The sequence below is a fragment of the Megascapheus bottae genome, chromosome 32, assembly GCF_031878675.1.
Source record: "Megascapheus bottae isolate mThoBot1 chromosome 32, mThoBot2.hap1, whole genome shotgun sequence".
NCBI classification, from domain to species: domain Eukaryota; kingdom Metazoa; phylum Chordata; class Mammalia; order Rodentia; family Geomyidae; genus Megascapheus; species Megascapheus bottae.
The window spans coordinates 7568228-7587256 of record NC_143540.1 but is presented as its reverse complement, the minus strand read 5'-3'; the positions used below and the strand labels follow the sequence as shown (position 1 = coordinate 7587256).

The window sequence follows — 19029 nt, the reverse complement described above, 5'->3', positions numbered from 1 at the left end:
TTTAATATAAGATTTCTATCTGTATGGTGTCTTCCCTTCCTACTCAGTCTTTTTGTTGTTTTGTTGTTGTTGGTTGTGGGGCTTGAACTCAGGGCCTGGGCACTGTCCTTGAGCTTTCTCAAGGCTAGCACTCTACCACTTGAGCCACAGCACCACTTCTGGCCTTTTCTCTGTATATGATACCAAGGAATGAAACCCAGGGCTTCATGCATGCTGGGCTAGCACTCCACCACTAGACCACATTCCTGGCCTTCCTACCCAGTCTTAAGCAAGAAAAATCTGGCTGCCTTTTCCCAATGAGGCACTGCCCAGGGGCAGAGGTAGGCCGAGACCATCCCCAGAGGCTGAAGTCAAGATCAGAGAGTCTGGTTGTGGTCCGGGGTCCCTAGGTCCTGACTGAACCTGTTTCTAATACTTCTCCTTTGTGACTGGAAAGTTCAAAGGACTGTTGGTCAGGAGATCTAATCAGAGCCACAGGCTCTGATCTTCAGCTGCAAATATCATTTAGAGCATACATAATGGCTTCAAGCAATTTCTTACGATGCCTCTGGAGAGGAAAACTTGGAGAGGATTCTATGTATCTTTCTCTACAACTGCCCTTGGGACCTGTCTTTCCTGTCTACCTACCCTCTTCTCAGAAACCCAAATATTCCATTGTCAACAGTCTCGTATCACTGAGTCAGGAATGGGGCAGGCAGTAGGTGTCTGACCCCAATCGTGGCTTGGCTTCTCTCTGGAGTGCTCTGGTTTGCACCATACATTTCTCAGGGGTCTACATTTCTCATGCTTCTCTATAAGGCTTACACACACCTCCTTAGAGAAGGGGCAGGGAGGATCTTGGCCCATTTCCTGCAGCTGTGGGTAGAACAGGAAACTGCCTACTTGTGTGTTGTACCTAACCCTGGCCACATTTCCCATGCCATTGAACAGTTGCTTCATCCCAGAGGTCAGGCCTGAGCTGTGAGACCAGCTGAGAATGGCTGAGGGAGTCCCTTATCTAGTAACTCTGATTCCCCAAAACCAGCTTCCTGTGGCTGGCTACTTCAAAGCCCAAGACCAGTTTACTAATGACCAGGAAGATGGCAGGCTGTATACTGGGGTTCTAAAGTATTGGCTTTTCAGCAAATCCCCTTGATGACCAAACATTCTTGAGTTTGAAATTTGTGACATGTGCCACTCCTTATCTCTCACCATACCCACAGGATGTATCATTGACATGCTAAAGATGGCTGCAGTAGGCCTCTGGGTCATGGGTCATCCTAGTCCTTGTGTGGCTATAGCTATGACTCTACAGGCCAAGGGACCAGCGGAGAGTAATAGGCAAATTCTCCCAATGGGCAAGAAAGCTCTGGGGGTATAGTTCAGGCCCTCCTCCATTATTCCCTTTCCTGGCATCATAAAGCAAGGTGACAACCCTCCCGGCCTCTTACCACCATTTAGAAGAAGAGGTGACAGTCTCAGGGCCCACAGTGAAAGAACAGCTGAGGTAGCAATTCTGGCTGGTTTGTGGAGCCTGCAGGGAATTTCCAGGCAAGGCTTTCTGCCATGACAGTGCAATCTTCCCAATTGGTCCTTTCCCTTGCTCCTTTATCCATTTACCCATGCTGTAAATATTTGTCATCATGGACTCCAACCGGGTCAGAGGGATAGGCCTAATTCAAATGAACTCCTTGGAGATGCCATCTCTGTCTCCCTGGGTGCCAGCACCCTGCTGCTATGTGCGTTGGGAATGGCACAGGTGAGCCATGGAATTGGTGAGATATTGAGAGTATGCACGTGATCGTGTGTGTGTGTGTGTGTGTGTGTGTGTGTGTGTGTGTGTGTTTGCCTCATTCAGCCTCTGGGGTCAAAACAGCTCCTTCTCTCCAAGTACAGTACCCTGGAGAATAGTGGCCACTTGATATCTTTTCCTCTAGCTTCCATGTCTTGTTTTTGCATTTTCCCCCCTTCCCTCCTCTCTCCCTTCCCTTTCTTCTTTCCTTCTCTCCTTTATTTGAGGGAGGGAAGAGTGCTGTACAAAGTCAAACAAACAAGTTTACAGTTGTAAGTGCAATGACCCGAGTCCTCCACCAAGACCTTGTGAACTATGTGCCGTCCTTCTGTGCTCTGTGAGAACTCGTGGTACTTCCGTGTCCCTTCCCGCCCCCCTTGTATTGTGACAAGGTATTTCTGTGGTATCCGAATAAAAAGGACTTGATATAAACAATCTATAGACTGTCTCTGGGTTGGTTTCTAAAGAGAATGGCTTAGCCAAAGGAATAAATCCCCCAAATTTATGACAATGGTACCCACAGTGAAAAGGATAAAATTATGACAAGACAAAGTTTCACAAGTACTGGTTTGACTGGGGCTGTGTTTATATCAAGGCACACACACACACACACACACACACACACATACACACACACACACAAAATGGACCCTCCACAAAAGCGTCGGAGTGTTGACCTGAAATAAGTAGTTTACTGCATAGATTATTAAGATCTAATAACTTTGTAAACTGTCCACAGAGTTTTCTCAGGCCAGGTTCTCAGGAGACACTTGAGGAGATGCTGCCCCCTGTTGCTGCCATTCAGCTTTCTATCCGCCTGTCTAGCTCTGCCTACTCCAACCCCAGAACTTTCCATGACTGCCAGATTTTTTTTTTCTTCCTCTAGAAGATCAAAGTAACCCAGAAAATTCGAAAACATAAATAAAATAAAAACATCAATGGTTCCTTAGATGGGAAAGTATTTGCTTCAAGGTAAGGTACAGGAAACTTGGGCTCTGAAGTGTGGAAGTCCAGCCAGGCTCAGGTACACAAAGGGGACTGGGCTATTATTGCTTTGGCTCTCTTGTTTTTCATTGACACCTGTGCCACATGCATTGAAAACCTAGCTTATTTTACCACAGGAAGCTCTCTGACCCCAGATGGAGATTCTACCAGGCCCTTTGTTCCGGGGGAATATAGCTGAGGGTCCTAATCCAGGCACGAGTGGATTCCCTAGCTGGGTGCCCTAGCTGGGTGCCACTAAAAAGGGTGGGTAAAGGCTGCAGGGACAGATAGTTCTTGGAGCAGGATTGATAAGCAGAGGCAGCCAGCACCCTGAGAGCTCATATTTGATCCACAAGGCAGCAGCAGGCCTCTGCTCTGCTTGTTTCTCTGGGACCTGTGCCCTTCCCTCCCAGGCCAAAACAAGGCATGGCATCATCTGGTGAATGTCTTATCACAAAATGGGTGGGGACATCCCTATCATCCCCAGAGCTTGGGGAGAGACCCACACACGGACAGGCTCTGGCTTCTGCAAGGTCCTGTGTCCTTAAAGCTTTTACTGAGCTCAGCAGGGGTGGCTCATGCCTGTCATCCTAGCTACTCAGGAAATTGCAATCTGATGATGCTGGTTCAAAGCCAGATGGAGCAGGAAAGTCCCTGAGACTCATATCTCCAAGGAACCATCCGAAAACCTGAAGTGAATCTGTGGCTCAACATAGTAGAGTGCTAAAAAAGCTCAGGAAACAGCAGCGCCCAGGTCCTGAGTTCAAGTCTCACCACCCACAAAAAATCTGAATAAATAAATAGGGGCTGGGAATATACCTTAGTACCTAGCATGCATGAAGCCCTGGGTTCGATTCCTCAGTACCACATACACAGAAAAAAAAAAAAATCAGAAGTGGCAGCTGTGGCTAACCTTGAGCAAAAGAAGCTCAGGGACAGTGCCCAAGCCCTGAGTTCAAGCCCCAGGACTGGCACATAAATAAATACAGAAAACAATAAGGCAAGGGCTTCCTTTTCTCCTGGTTCCTGCCCCCTCCCTGTCCCCTCCCCACCCTCCAGGACTTTCCTCCAGACGCCCAGGCCCCGCCCCTCTCAGGGCGCCTCCGGGCTGTAGCGGAAACCAGGCCTGGTCCTCCCAGGCTCCGCCCCTCCCCTACCTAAGCCTCACTTCCGGGCCTTAGGAACTCAGGGCTCCCGATCGGAGACGATGGAGCGTCAGGTGAGGGCTCGGCCCGCGGCCTCTGTGGTCTCTGCAATCCGGGCCGAGTCTGATCCTGGTGTGTCTCCTGCGCAGGTGCTGCTGAACGAGCCCGAGGAGGCGGTGGCGCTGTACCGGGGCCTTAGCCGCCAGCCCACGCTGAGCGCCGCCTGCCTGGGCCCGGAGGTCACCACGCAGTATGGGGGCCGCTATCGGACAGTGCACACTGGTGTGTGGACCAGAGGGGTACGGGTGGTGGAGATGGGGAGGGGAACTGGGGGGGCTCACCGCTTGACCGTGCACACGAATGCGTGGAGGAAACTGAGGCTTGGAGGGCATCCCCCTCCAGGCGCTCTGCACACTGGTATATGGAAAGCTGTACTAGCATTGTAGGTTAGTGTCCCAGAGTGCATGAGTTAAGAATATCAGAGAAGGGCTGGGAGTGTGGCCTAGCGGTATAGAGTGCTTGCCTAGCATGCAGAAAGCCCTGGATTCGATTCCTCAGTATCGCATACACAGAAAAGGCTGGAAATGGTGCTGTGGCTCAAGTGGTAGAACTCTAGCCTTAAACACAGAAAGGCTCAGGGACAGTGTCCAGGCACTTGAGCTCAAGTCCCACCCCCCTCCCCTGGAAGAAAATTAAAAAAAAACATGGTGGATGCTGGGAATAGCAGTGAGTTCTATGCAAGCAACTGTCAGTGGAGACTCTGAAGGCCTAGATTTGGATTAGGGCTATGTATTATCTGGCTTTCACCCAGGTTGTCTGGAGACTTGAGAGAGATGGATCTGGGTGTTCTTGGGTGAGAAAAGGGTAGTGGCTCTTCCTAGCTAAGACAAGTTGAGCAGTTTCGTACGTTTCCTTGCAGAGTGGACCCAGAGGGACCTGGAACGTATGGAGAACATTCGATTCTGCCGCCAGTACCTGGTGTTTCATGATGGAGACTCAGTGGTGTTTGCAGGGCCTGCAGGCAACAGTGTGGAGACTAGGGGGGAGTAAGTTGGTGGGAGGAAGTTTATGAGCAAACTATCTACCATGCCAGCCTTTTATGAATACCTCCACATACAGGTAGGGCCCAGAGGGAGGCCTGGTACCAGGTGCTTGACCTGCTCGTTTGGTCTCCATTAATATGATCTGATAAGTATTGGAGTCTTCTTTCAAACTCAGGCCCAGCCTGGAGCCTATAGAGACCTGAGAATTAGAGGAGAGTAGAATAGAATTCTCTAAAGGAGAGATTCAAAGTGATTCTAAGGCAAGGGTTGGTATGGGATCCGAACCTTAAGAATCTTAAGACGTTATGGCCAATAAGGGAAAAGTACAGCACTATTTGGGAGTGGGAGGCAATCCTGACCTGCTACATCACTCTCTTCCTCAGAATGCTGAGCAGAGAATCTCCATCAGGCACCATGAAAGCTGTATTGCGTAAGGCTGGAAGCACAGGCTCTGGGGAGGAGAAGCAGTTCCTGGAGGTGGGTCTGCCGTAGGACACGGTAGTGGGTGGTAGAAGAACTCAGCCTCACAGATAAAGCTCTGTGGTTGTGGGGTGGGGGTCGGGGAAAGCGGGGGAGATCCTGACACTCCGATTTCCTCAGGTTTGGGAGAAGAATAGGAAACTCAAAAGCTTCAACTTATCTGCACTGGAGAAACATGGGCCTGTTTATGAGGATGGTGAGGCTCTTGGTTGGTGATCAAGCAGGGTGGCTAGGAGGGGCGTCACTGTGGACTCTTCCCTGATCCCCCTTCCCCATATCCAGACTGCTTTGGCTGCCTATCCTGGTCCCACTCGGAGACACACTTGTTGTATGTGGCAGAGAAAAAGCGCCCCAAGGCTGAGTCGTTCTTTCAGACCAAAGCCCTAGACATCAGTGCCAGTGATGAGGAGATGGCCAGGCCGAAGAAGCCAGACCAGCCCATTAAGGTGCTTGTGGTGTGGTAGCTAAACCAGTAGGCTTTAACATCCCTGCCTCTCAGAATGGGGGAAATGACTGGCTTTTAGGAGGCAGAGCAGTGCCTCGTGGACAGGCTGGGCACTGAGTTTCCTATGTTCTCAGGGGGACCAGTTTGTGTTTTATGAAGACTGGGGAGAAAGCATGGTTTCTAAAAGCATTCCTGTGCTCTGCGTATTGGATGTGGACAGCGGTAATATCTCAGTGCTTGAAGGAGTCCCTGAGAATGTATCCCCCGGCCAGGTTAGCAGCAGCTTGCCTTATATCGCTTCTGGAAGCCTTGTTGAACCACTGCCCCTCTCTCATACCGCTCTTTGGTCTTGATGACAGGCTTTCTGGGCTCCTGGGGACACAGGTGTGGTGTTTGTGGGCTGGTGGCACGAGCCCTTCCGGTTAGGCATCCGCTTCTGCACCAATCGCCGGTAAGGAAGTGGCGATGAGGTTTGGGCTGGCACAGCTCAAGTCAGGAAACTGAGTGTCTCTCTGATCCTTACAGATCTGCACTGTACTACGTGGACCTCCTTGGGGGAAAATGTGGTAAGTGGCAGCTGCTGCCCACATGTTGCTTTGCTGGCACACATTGCCTTGTATGTATGGAATGCTGACATTTCTCCGTGTGGCTCAGAACTCCTCTCCAGTGACTCCCTGGCTGTTTCTTCTCCTCGCCTGAGCCCAGACCACTGTCGTATTGTCTACCTGCAGTACCCATCTCTGGTCCCTCATCATCAGTGTAGCCAACTGTGCCTGGTAAGCTGAAAGTGGTGGGGAGGGGGGTGGAGAGAGGGGGATATGAGCATAGTAAACCAGGTTGGCCTAGGGATTTAGGTCCTATTGTGAAGTTTACAAGATTTCTGTTTGGGGCTGGGAATGTGGCTTAGTGGTAGAGTGCTTGTCTAGCATGCATGAAGCCCTGGGTTCGATTCCTCAGTACCACAGACACAGAAAAAGCTGGAAGGGGTGCTGTGGCTCAAGGGGTAGAGTGCTAGTCTTGAGTAAAAGAAGCTCAGGGATAGGACCCAGGCCCTGAGTTCAAGCCCCAGGACTGGCCAAAAGAAAGCAAGCTCCTGTCCTTGGTTCTTGTCTGTGAAGAGCTAGGCTCTTGAGCCCCTAGGAAAAGTCAGAGGGACATACCTCTGGACATTTGGTCACCAGAAAGGAAAATATAGCAGACTCAGCCTTGCTCCTCTGAAGCTACCCAGATCTCTGTGTTCTGAGGGCATCACTCATTACCTAGCGCGCCTGACCATTGTGTTCTTTTGCAGTATGACTGGTATACGAAGGTCACCTCAGTGGTGGTGGACATTGTGCCTCGGCAACTGGGAGGTGAGGGGGGAGGGTCTCTGGCCTGGGAGAATGGGGGTTTCAATGGAGCCTACAGCTCTGTGAGACCTGCTGTCTGTGAGTTCTGTTGTATGCTCCATCTGTGCCTAGCTCTTCCTGGCTTCTTTTGTTTTCCTGGTGGGCCAGCCCTGTGCCCAGCCTCCACAAGGAGCAGAGTCATCTAGTACTGGGATTAGAGGCGATTTAAACCATCTCATTCTTGTATTGGAATTCACAATTAGGCTTCTTGTCTTTTCCAGTGTCTGGTGAAAATCGTTGCTTTTGAATGGGTCTCAAGGAATGCACTAAGTTAGGATGTCAGAGAGGGGCTCTGGGCCTAAGGGGTGCCGTTACCCTGTCCTCTACACTGTTTCCCTAACCTTGTCCAACTAGTCTCCTGGGAAAGTGGCACTTGGCTAAGAGGTGTTTATAAATACTGGTGTTTACAAGCTCTGTTTGGGATCTGGTCCATCGCAAGGTCATGAGCAGTGAAAGTCTTTTGCTTTCTGAAGCCACCCAGAAAGTTCCAGGAAATCCAAAGGCTAAGTCCAGTAGACCAAGTTCCAGGCTTTCAGTGAGGTTATTGCTATGTGCTTAGCCTGTACAAGGTCCTAGGTTTAATCCCCACCACCAGTCGCTGGTGGCTCATACAGATAATCTTTTGCTAGCTACTCAGGCGTCTGAAATAGGAGTGAAGATTTATAGTTCAAACTTAGCCATAACAGGAAAGTTCATGAAACTCTTTATTGCCCATGAATCATCGAAAAACTGAAAGTGGAGCTGTGGCTCAAAGTGGTAGAGCACTAGTTTTGAGCTGAAGGCCTCAAGGATAGTGCCCAGGTCCTGAGTTCAAGCCCCACAATGAACTCCCCGCCCCCCCCCCAAAAAAAAAGTGAGAGGAAGAGAGAGACAGACAGACAGATAGAGATGGCCTCTAATTTTCTCTTTGGGATTCAGAGATGAAGTGGTAAGGATCTAGGTGTGATTCTGCTCTGCCCCAAATTACTTGTTGCCTTTGAACTCCCATTTTCTTCATCCATGAAGAAAATAGTTGTCTTGACCTTCCTTGTAAGATTATAATACGGGGGCCGGGAGTTTGGCCTAGTGGTTAAAGTGCTTGCCTAGCATGCATGAAGACCCGGGTTCGATTCCTCGGTACCACATACATAGAAAAAAGCCGGAAGTGGTGCTGAGGCTCAAGTAGTAGAGATCTAGTCTTGAGAAAGTCCAAGGCCAGTGCTCAGGCCCTGAGCTCAAGCCCAGGACTGGCAAAAAAAAAAAAAAAAGATTATAATACGGATTAAATAAGGCCAGCTGCTGTGCTCAGTACTATAATGGACAAGATATTTTGGTTATGGCACCTGATGTTGCCAAAATCCCAGTAGAAGTAACTCAGGACATTATCTCTTAGTTCTCGATTCTCTGTCCTTCTACCTCCTGCTCAGTCAGCTCCTCCTCACCACCAGTGCCCTGATTTGTGGGACTGCCATCCTACCATAAGTTGTAGGTGTTAATTCCCCTGTAGCCCAGCCTGCCCCACCCACAGTGTTGATCTCTTCAACTTGCACGATCGAACACAGACCTAGTCTTCCCATCTTTGCAGAGAATTTCTCTGGGATCTACTGCAGCCTGCTGCCTCTAGGCTGCTGGTCAGCTGACAGCCAGAGAGTGGTCTTCGACTCTGCCCAGCGCAGCCGGCAGGTAAGGGGTAGAACATAGGCACACCCCCGAGATAATACCCAACTCTAGGTCTCACTGGCCCCTTGAAGGACTCGCTGCCCTGGTACTCTACAGCACAAACTTAGGCCTCCCCCCTTTCCCCATCAGCCAGGAGACAAGAGAGCTGCCTCTAAAGTGAGTTCCTGACTATACTGTAAGGGCTACTGAACCCTTTCCCAAGGGATGAGTTGATGGCATTCACAGCTATGCCACACTCCCTTCGGGAACATTGTTTGGTTTCACACTAACTCCATGGCCTTCTTTGTCTTGCCCAGGAATACTCCATTAAGTTGTGGTGGGCTGAGATTTTTTTTTTTTTTTGGTCACTGGCGGGGCTTGAACTCTGGGCCTGAGTGTTGTCCCTGAGCTCTTTATTTCAAGGCTAGCACTCTACTACTTTGAGCCATAGCACCACTTTTGGTTTTCAAGTGGTTCATTGGAGAGAAGAGTCTCATGGACTTTCGTACTCAGGCTGGCTTTGAACCCTGATCCTCAGATCTCAGCCTCCTGAGTAGCTGGAATTATAGGCCTGAGCCACCAGCGCCCAGCTTGGGCTTATTTTTAGACCAAAGCCCTCAGGCTACTCCTTACATTATGGTCCTAGCCTGGCCCTAGAGTCCCTAGGAGAGTAGAGAGGAGGTAAGGATGTACTGCTTCATGTACTTTTCCCTTCTGCTTTAGGACCTGTTTGCTGTGGACACGCAGACAGGCAGTGTGGTCTCCCTAACAGCTGGTGAGCAGGGCTTGTGCACTAGAGGCAAGGGCAGAGCTGCTGAGCCAGCCAGCCATCGTGTAGAGTATGAACCAGCGGTAACACACTCTCCACTGACTGCTCTACAGCCTTGATTTCAGTCCTCGGACGACCCTGCCCATGCCTCCCCTATGCCAGCCAATACACCACATCTTCAAGGCTTCCAGCATCCAATGCTATGTGTGCTTCACACATGGCCTCACCTCTCCCCTAAACCCTATAACCTCTCTCTTGGCCAGGATCTGCCAGTCATCCTCCCTCTCCCCCTCCCACAGTTTGTCCTACACCTACTACCCAGGCCCTCGCAACACACCCAACTCCCCCAAATGGCTTATCCCTTCACACTGTAGTTACTGACGGGTGGGTGGAATGCAGTGGTAACCCAGTATGTCACTAGATCTGGCAGTGCCTGGACTTAGCCAGAGTCTACCAAATAAACCAGGGATTGAGCACTCACCCAGGCAAATGGGACACGTTCACTGAAGAGTATCTGGAACTCTACAGAGAGCAGAGGGAAAAAGGTGGCTGTCCTGAGTGGCACTTAGTGGGCCTGTGTTTTCTCCAGGAGGGTCAGGTGGAAGCTGGAAACTGCTTATGATTGACCGAGATCTTATGGTGGCACAATTTTCTACACCCAACCTGCCCCCAAACCTGGTAAGTGTTGGCGCTGTGTGGCCCCAGCCCTATAGTCCAAAAGGTTTGCAATTCATAGGGGGAGGAATTCACGGGCTAGGTAGGGTCTGCTGAATCCTGAGCACTCTGAATGTGCTCAGTCTTCTGTCATTACAAAGCACAGGTAGAAAGCAGAGCTTAGGCTGGAGATGTGGCTTAGTGATAGAGTGCTTGCCTTAGCATGCATGAAGCCGTGGGTTCGATTCCCCAGTACCACATACATAGAAATAGCCAGAAGTGGTGCTGTGGCTCAAGTGGTAGAGTACTAGCCTTGAGCAAAAGGAGCTCAGGGACAGTGCCCAGGCCCTGAGTTCAAATCCCAGGAGTGGCAGAAGGAAAAAGAAAGAAAAAAAAAAAGCAGAGCATAGAGGCTAAAGAGGACAGGGTTGGGGGAGAGGGGTGTTCATATGCGTATGTCAGTACTTGGGTATGTAGCACTCAACAAAAGCCCATTCTATATTTATCCTCTAGAATATGGGCAGTCAGAGCTGTGGTCTTCTATACTGGGCAGAAACAGAAGGTCAGGGAAGGCAGTACCTGTAACACTCTCCTTCCACTTGGCAGAAAGTTGGGTTCCTGCCTCCTGCAGGGAAGGAGCAGTCAGTGTTATGGGTGTCCCTGGAGGAGGCGGAACCCATTTCCGATATCCACTGGAGCATCCGGGTGCTACAGCCACCCCCAGAGCAAGAGAACGTGCAGTATGGTGAGCTGGGCCACCTCAGGTTCATCTGTGTCCTGGTTCACATGGCTGAGTTTCCTGAGATTCCCTCTATTCTGTAGCCAAGGGGAAATGTGCCATCCGGGGATCGAAATGCCTGGTTGTTGGTGTGATCAGGGCAGATCATCTGTGATGAGAAAACTTAAGTCCCAAAGCAGTGACCTCCTACAAGGCTTGTGTGGCCACCCATTATCCAGAATGCTGTCCTGTCTCAGGGAGGCTCTTTGACTAAGGAACACAAGCCTTCATGGGGGTCCCTCTGTCATGGTCTGGGGTACCTTGGCAGGTGTCTGATCTAAAAGTCAGCCCCATATCTGTAGCTACAGACAGGGGCCTTGGCGGGGAAGTCCCTGAGAATGAGAAGTGACATTGATCCTGCTGGCTGTTGCACTTTCCCTGCAGCTGGCCTTGACTTTGAAGCAATCCTTCTACAACCCAGCAACCCTCCAGATAAGACTCAGGTGCCTATGGTGGTCATGCCTCACGGTAGGCATCTTGCCTAAAATCCTGTGCCCATCCCTCCCCCCGCTCCTCCTAGCTGAGCTGATCCATTGACCCTCTCTGTTCCCTGTCTGCAAGGGGGACCTCATTCATCCTTTGTCACTGCCTGGATGCTGTTCCCAGCCATGCTTTGTAAGATGGGATTTGCAGTGCTGCTAGGTGAGCAAGGAGGGTTTGGATGGAAAGGATGGGATGTGCCTGATTTGCATAAGCCTAGAGGGGGTATGTGTGGCGTGGGGGGGGGGTGGACTTTCTGTAGTCTGGTTATTTTTCTCTAGTGACCAGTAGACCAGGAACTACTCTGATCCAACAAGTGATCCATGGTCCAGTGATAATATGAACTCTCTGGGGACTTTCTTGGAAAGGATGAGGCTGTGGTTATTAAGTAACCCACTCCGATCTTTTGAACACTACCTTCTTGATGGGTCTGTGGGGGGCATAACTGGTCCCAAGGTCCACTTCACAGAAGTGGAATGTGATGTCCAGAATATTGCCTGACTGCCCTGTCCCTCACCCTCAGTGAACTATCGTGGCTCCACGGGCTTTGGCCAGGACAGCATCCTTTCTCTCCCAGGCAATGTGGGCCACCAGGATGTAAAAGATGTCCAGGTAGCAGGGGTTTGTGGCTTCTGGACAGACTGGAGGGTGGACCCCAGGGGAACCATTTGCTTCAGCTGGTTACAGCACGCTCCGCCCTACTCTGTAGTTTGCAGTAGAGCAGATACTCCAGGAGGAGCATTTTGATGCAGGCCGAGTAGCCCTCATGGGTGGTTCCCACGGTGGCTTCCTCTCCTGCCACCTGATTGGTCAGTATCCAGAGACCTACCGCGCCTGTGTGGCCCGGAACCCCGTGATCAATATTGCTACCATGATGGGGTCCACTGATATCCCTGACTGGTGAGTCTGTCACGCACACCTCCCTATCTTCCCTTTCTAACCCCGTATGTCCTTAGAGCGTCCCCTATAGGCCTCCCCAGGCTTCCTGAGACTGCAACCACTTGTTTTCTTCCTTGCAGGTGTGTGGTGGAGACTGGCTTCTCTTACAGCAACGAGTGCCTGCCAGATCTCAGTGTGTGGGCAGAGATGCTGGCCAAGTCACCCATTAAGTACATTCCTCAGGTACTTGGCCCTCCTCCTTTCTCTATGCTGCCAACCAACCCATGCAGAACTGAAAGCCGAGCTTATCACGACTGTCCTGTGCTCGTCACATCTAGGTGAAGACACCAGTGTTACTGATGTTGGGCCAGGAGGACCGGCGTGTACCTTTCCGACAGGGAATAGAATATTATCGTGCCCTCAAGGCCCGGAATGTGCCTGTTCGGTGAGTGCCACAGGCTAGCCCTAGGGTAGCTGGTGGGCAGGTAAAGCAATGGAGACACTCTCCAAACCCAGATCTTGCTGCCCACCCATCCCCCCTCCACAGGCTCCTGCTCTATCCTAAAAGCTCGCACGCACTGTCAGAGGTGGAGGTGGAATCAGACAGCTTTATGAATGTCGTGCTGTGGCTGCACACACACTTGGGCAGCTGAAGCCCAGCCATTCCACGTGAGCTGGTCAGCCCATGTCACATTCTGCCCTTGGGGAACTCCAGGGTCTGGCAGAGAAGCCAAGAGGTCTTCTGGACTCTGGACTCCGTGGGTGGGTAGAGGAATGTAAACTACGTAGTCATAATAAATGAGGACACCCAGCTTGGTTCCAAGCCAGCCTCAAGCCCCCAGAGACCCTGGGTCTTTGGTGTAACAGCCACAACCTATTTCCAGTGTCAGAGGGGAAGCCCAGCCTCAGTCTGCTCTACCCAACAGGGATTTTACACCAGGCTAGCCCTTTCTGCCCTAGTCCTTTCAGTTAGAAACTGCTCTGCAAGCCTGGCACTGGTGGCTCATGCCTGTAATCCTGGCTACTCAGGCAGCTGAGATCTGAGGATTGTGGTTTGAAGCCAGCCCAGGCAAGAAAGTTCCTGTGAGACTCTTATCTCCAGAAGTGGCCCCGTGGTGCAAAATGGTAGAATTCTAGCCTTGAACAAAAGAACTCAGGGACAGCACTCAGGCCCTGAGTTCAAGCCCCACAGCCAACCAAAAAAAACATTTAGGAAATTAAAAAATATTTTTTTTGCCAGTTCTGAGTTTGGGCTCAGGGTCTGAGCACTGTCCTTGGGTTTTCTCAAGGCTAGAGCTCCACCACTTGAGCCATAGCACCACTTCTGGCTTTTTTCTATGTATGTGGTACCAAGAAATTGAACCCAGGTCTTTGTGCATGCTAGGCAAGCACTCTACCACTAGGCCAAACTCCCACCCCCCTCCCCTTTTTTTAAATCACCAATTCAGTCCCTAGAAGCAGTAGCAACTAAGAAGCACTGTGCACAGATTTAAAGAGAAATTGTAGCTTTATGTCCAACAGTTTCATACTCCCCACAACAAGAGGTCAAGGCCAGGACTATTCCATCTTCATCACCTTCTGAATCCAGTCAACAAACACAGACACACGCGTGAAGATGGCCGGCCAGCGGGGCCGGGCACACACTCGGTTGGGGATTATAATTCCTTGCAGAACCCAGCAGTCGTGGGTAAAGCAGGCGAGCGGACCCCCATAGTCACCCTGGCAGGTAAAAGAATTGGGTGAGAGCTTTGCTGGGAGCACTAGCTTCCTTACTGATGAGACAGTAATATTTCCAGACCCTTTCCCTGCCCCTGGGCTGGCTCCAGAGCCCTCTACCACTCACCTCACAGGCCCCTGTGGGGGCCAGCAACCCCGCCGTGCACATCTCATTCTCATGGACACGTCCTCTGTGTTTTACATTACATTCCTGGTTGGAGATGACATTCATCGAAGCCACGTGTAAAACTGATTCATCCCTTGTACCTTCTGTGAGGAGAGAAGGGTGAGGAGAGGACCCTTGAGCAGGGCCCACGTCTGGACCCCTGTGCCACTCAGAAAGACGACACTCACCTTTGCTGTCTCCCCAGCCTGCGATCTCACACTTGGTCTTCGGAGGCACCACATACCGCTCAGGGGGCAGGCAGATCAGGGCCACCCGCTGGTTCAGGGTCACTGATCTTGAGCAGGAAAATGGAGGGCAGTAAAGGGTCCTGAGATCTCAAGACCCTGCCTACTTCCCACTCTCAACTTGTTTCCACCTACCTCGCCAGCTTGAGCAGTACAAGCAGGGAATTTGAAGGTCCACACACCATCTTGGCTATAGGAACTCGCTGCAAGCCTGGTTCTCCAGGGTGTGGGTGTTGGAACAGGGTACCCAACCAGACTTCATATCCCTCAAGAGGGTCATGGCTGGGAGAGAAGCTGAGCTAAGTCAACCTTGACTCCTAGGCTCCTGCCCATCCCCCCTATTGGCCTGGGGAAGGGTGGAGATGGGAGAGGGGTAGATGTCATGGGGAATTGGGGGGGTACCTCCAAACCCTAGGGGGAGACTCACCAGGATGAGAAGCATTGCCGGGCAGTCAGCACCCAGTTCTCCTTTACTAGAGATCCCCCACAGAAATGTTGCCCTTTCCTGGAAGAGTGAGGAACAGGAGGAGGGAAACTGAGTCTAGGGCTACATCCTGGATCGGCCAACCTCTGTCTGAGGTTCAGTGCAGGCCACTTCCCCCCACCCCCCACCTCAGCCATTTGCTGGCATGAGCATGTAGTACACTGGGGGACTGAGACAGGCATTTTGGCCTCACCGGTCACGCAAGCTGACTGTCCAGGGGGAGTTTCCGGGGTGGCCTCCCACCACTCGCATCATGGTCCGCCGTCGGTCGATCCTATCCACCCTCTTGCCACACTTGTCAAACTTCACCGGGACTAAGGAATGGGATGGGGTGAAAAATCCCTCTTGAATAGAAGTGTGGTTCAAAGGGGATTACCCTCCCACCCACCCCCCAGAACTGGCTCAGGGCTGTACCTGAGGGTTTCAGGATGGATGGCAACTGTTCATTATCTGAAAGACACAAGTTAAAGGAGGCAGTCGTGGCGGGGGTGGGAGAAGGCTAGGGGAAAATTGTCACCAGCACTCACTGCAATGTTTCAAAGCACAATAGTCAAACAGAGTCCCGGGGTCTGTCGTATAGCACCATGGCCCGTGACTGTCTCCATCCGGGTTCCGACAGAAGTTTCCCTCCAGTTGAGGAACAGAGGCAGGTGTGAACCTAAAGACAGCAAGGGGGATCAAAATCAGCAAAGCAAAGCCAGCTGCCAGTCACTCTTAAAAGACAGCTGAGATCTGAGAATCTTGCTTTGAAACCAACCCCGGGCAGGGAAGACCATAAAACTCTTCAGTTAACCACTAGAAAACCAGAAGTGGAGCTGTGGCTCAAGGGATCAGGCCCTGAGTTCAAACTCCATGACCACCACCAACAAAGAAAAAATCACAGTAAAGCGGTTCCAAACCCTGTCTAGGCTGGGTCAGGCAGGAGTGGGGAACCAAAGACTCACTGCGGTTCGTGGGGTGTCTTTGCAGACCAGTCCTGACATGGGATACCCTTGCGGGTCTTGTTAACTGAGCCGAGGTACTGCTTTCCTGAGCCCTGGTAGCAATCTATGGTGGGCAAGCCACAGTGGCCCGTGAGTGCTAGTCTTCAACCTGATCCCCACTCAGGCTGAAAGCTTCCAGGCCCAGTTCTAACCCCCTTCCACCAGCCTCACCCTCGGGTGGTACTTCATCAGTGCAGCGCTGGATCTGGTAGCAGAAGGCGACACGCATACCAGGCCGAGTTGTGAAGCACCAGGGTGCCTCCGAGCCATCGGGATTCCGGCAAAAATTCTCCCGAAGGTCCCTGAGCAGAATCGACAATCAATGGTTGGGCAGGGTCTCACCTTACCCCTCCCTAGAGCTTCAGATTGGGGTGGAGCCCAGTCCTAGGCCCCGCCCAGTCCTCCCTGTCCATCATCTCACTTGCACGCATATTTCTCTGGGGAAAAGCGATGCTGATGGGGACTCTGAGAGTCCCAGCGCTGGCAGGGCACACCCGCAGTGGTGGTATTGGCTGTGCCCCGGTAGCCCTCTCCTTTCCCTCGGAAGCAGTTGATCGTCGTTGCCACCTGATCTGGTGGTGCTGTTTCGGGCCCTGCAGGTTGAACACTATTGAAAGCTGGAATTGGAGCTGGAGGAGAGGGTGGGGCTAGGTCCATGAGGGCCTTCACCAGCCCCTCTAAGATCCTCCCTTAGGCAATCCTTCCCACCCCGCTCTGCCCTCCCAGGCCTTGTCCCCAAAGGTCTACCACAGCTGGGAATAGCACAGAATTCTCGCTCAAGCTGTGGGTCTGTGGTGTAGCACCAAGGCCTTTCGGATCCATCAGGATTTCGGCAGTAATTGTCATCCAGACCTCGCTCTAGGAACCTAAGAGTGGTAGCTGGGTTGTAAATAAGACTCTGGATCTCTGGCCCAACCTCTCTGCCACCTCCCCACAAGTGTGGACCCTCTCTTTAATGCACACATACTTGGCAGGATGGAAGGGATGCTGGTGAGGATGCTGCAGATCCCAACGCTGGCACTCTCTTCCTGACTCTGTGTGGTCTACTAAGCCACGGTAATGTTCGCCATTGCACCAAACACAAGCAGCTGGAGACATAGCCAATATAATATATATGCATTTCCTGGCTCAGAGATGGGCCTGTCTGTCTCCTCCCTAGGATTTGATCGATCTGCGATCTGCTTGGTACAGCTTACCTTCCTGGCAGGACTTGATACCACAGCTTTGGAAGCGCACAGAGGGGTTTGTGGTATAGCACCAGGGACCTCCTGGATCTCCATCAGGATTTCGACAGAAGTTCTCTTCTAGACCATTCTGGAGTGTGGGCGTGTACCTGCAGACAAGGAGCAGCGATCGCCCTGTGTGCTGAAGGAATTCTGGAGGGTAGAAATAATGGTGGGAAAGATATCTGCCTCACCTATGATCATTAGGAAACTTGTGGTTCCAACTTTGGCAGGTCAGACCATCTGCTGTCGTGGCTACATTGCCCCGGTACCCGATCCCTTTGTCCATAATACAGGTCCGTATGTAATCTGGAAGTCAGAGAGAAAAGATCAGTAGGGAACGAGGTTAAGGTTCCCCTGTCATCAGCCTTGCTTCTTCCCACTGCTACTTGCCTTTCTTCTGGAAGAGATCACAGAGCCCGGAATGGTGTAGACGGGTGTTGGGGGAATTCTGGGTCCATGGTAACAACTGACAACCGTGGTTACTTCTATTGTAGTGGAAAGCCCTGGGGAGAAAAAGCGCAGGGTTTCTCAGTAGCTCAAGTTAGCACGCCACCAGCCATAGCTAGGCCACTTGGTCACTTACCGGCAATCTAAGAAAGGTCCACAGAGCCTAGCACATTCTTCAGCATTTGCTACCTCCTCCTGCCAAGGCTCCGGTACCACTGCATCCAGCAGATTCTGCAGTTCTGTACCCCGGAGCACATGGAAATCGTTCAGTGGTGAGCGCTGCCCTGGGGGGGGGGCGTGGACAGGCACGTCAGTAGATACATATTGACTAATCATATACAAAGCCTTTAGGATGGCCCTTATGTATACTTTCTTATTTATTTATTTTTTGTTGTTTCTGGGGCTTGAACTCAGGACCTGGCCACCGTCCCTGAGCTTCATTACCACTTAGGCCCCAGCACCACTTCCAGCTTTTCCTGTGTATGTGGTTCTGAAGAATCGAACCCAGGGCCTCATGCATGCTAGGCAAGCACTCTACCACTAAGCCACATTCCCAGTCCCAGGAATATACTTTCAAGCTCTAGCCCCACCTTCCTGCATAGGATGGGAGAAACAGGCCCAGATATCATGGTTATGAGGACTCACATTTAGTAAGCCAAGTTCTGGATGGGTAAACACATCCACTCTAATACAGTTATGGGAGATGGTGCTTTCTTTGAGGACTAGCTCCCATCTCATCCCTCAAATGAGACTGTTTAGGCTCAGCATCATTAAATAGTACTCAGAGAGGAACCTAGCATTCAGACTCCCAGCTCTCAACAGCATGGAAGCATATGTTCAATTAGAGGCCGCTGTGTCCGTGTATCTGTCACAGCACTAACAGCAAACATGCTCATTTAGCAGCTCCAGTGAGAGTGTATATATGCATTCCTGAGGCTTCACAGCTCTGTATAAGAGGCCAAAGTCACTGCTTTCTCCCTAGTGGGAAAGTGAACGCTTAGCAAGAATAGTAGCATGAATCTGGAAGCCAAGTTTCTCCTGAAGGCAGATGGGTATCAGGGGAAGAGGCTCAGGGGTGGGGGGCACTCACCAAGAGCCCCTAAGCACTGCATTAGAAGCAGCAGGAATAGAAGCCATCCCATCCTCCTGAAGGCCGCACTGTCACCCACCACAGCCCCATCCAGGAAGTTGTGAAACCTGTCACTACAGGATTGGATGCTGGTGGCTCCACACCCCTAAGTCCAGGCATGCTGGGGCCTGACCTGAGACCTCGGTAACCAGTCAGATGGTGCCAGGCCCTGAGTATTG

General features: G+C 51.4%; 2 protein-coding genes across 2 annotated transcripts; one reads left to right on the top strand and one right to left on the bottom strand.

Annotated features, from left to right (window-relative positions):
* The first annotated feature begins 3913 nt into the window (after positions 1 to 3913).
* On the top strand, positions 3914 to 13295 carry Apeh (acylaminoacyl-peptide hydrolase). Its single transcript, XM_090323095.1, has 22 exons — positions 3914 to 3974; positions 4050 to 4182; positions 4820 to 4946; positions 5327 to 5420; positions 5544 to 5619; positions 5706 to 5869; positions 6003 to 6140; positions 6228 to 6319; positions 6394 to 6434; positions 6523 to 6644; positions 7160 to 7220; positions 8821 to 8918; positions 9618 to 9669; positions 10253 to 10341; positions 10924 to 11062; positions 11480 to 11563; positions 11657 to 11737; positions 12099 to 12187; positions 12285 to 12475; positions 12595 to 12697; positions 12793 to 12899; positions 13002 to 13295. Exons 1-22 carry the CDS (start codon positions 3963 to 3965, stop codon positions 13105 to 13107), a joined length of 2199 nt encoding a protein of 732 aa, XP_090179221.1. The 5' UTR covers positions 3914 to 3962; the 3' UTR covers positions 13108 to 13295.
* A 647-nt stretch (positions 13296 to 13942) lies between these two features.
* On the bottom strand, positions 13943 to 18901 carry Mst1 (macrophage stimulating 1). The gene is made up of 18 exons (XM_090323143.1): positions 18812 to 18901; positions 17858 to 18005; positions 17665 to 17777; positions 17466 to 17580; positions 17245 to 17381; positions 17016 to 17136; positions 16796 to 16914; positions 16470 to 16641; positions 16220 to 16350; positions 16010 to 16112; positions 15593 to 15723; positions 15480 to 15515; positions 15259 to 15379; positions 15009 to 15086; positions 14717 to 14863; positions 14525 to 14631; positions 14298 to 14440; positions 13943 to 14173 (listed from the first exon to the last, which is right to left on the bottom strand). The coding sequence occupies exons 1-18, from the start codon at positions 18861 to 18863 to the stop codon at positions 14012 to 14014; spliced, it is 2136 nt and encodes a 711-aa protein (XP_090179269.1). The 5' UTR covers positions 18864 to 18901; the 3' UTR covers positions 13943 to 14011.
* Between the last annotated feature and the right edge of the window lie 128 nt (positions 18902 to 19029).

What these genes read in the sequence shown, in the direction of transcription:
- Apeh (XM_090323095.1), top strand. An exon ending in AGGAGAAGCAGTTCCTGGAG is followed by an intron (nt 5,421 to 5,543) that starts GTGGGTCTGCCG and finishes CGATTTCCTCAG; the next exon opens with GTTTGGGAGAAGAATAGGAA. An exon ending in CCAACCTGCCCCCAAACCTG is followed by an intron (nt 10,342 to 10,923) that starts GTAAGTGTTGGC and finishes TCCACTTGGCAG; the next exon opens with AAAGTTGGGTTCCTGCCTCC.
- Mst1 (XM_090323143.1), bottom strand. Translation starts at nt 18,863, where the DNA reads ATGGGATGGCTTCTATTCCTGCTGCTTCTAATGCAGTGCTTAGGGGCT. An exon ending in TATCAAGTCCTGCCAGGAAG is followed by an intron (nt 17,137 to 17,244) that starts GTAAGCTGTACC and finishes CTATGTCTCCAG; the next exon opens with CTGCTTGTGTTTGGTGCAAT. An exon ending in CATCCCTTCCATCCTGCCAA is followed by an intron (nt 16,915 to 17,015) that starts GTATGTGTGCAT and finishes TACCACTCTTAG; the next exon opens with GTTCCTAGAGCGAGGTCTGG.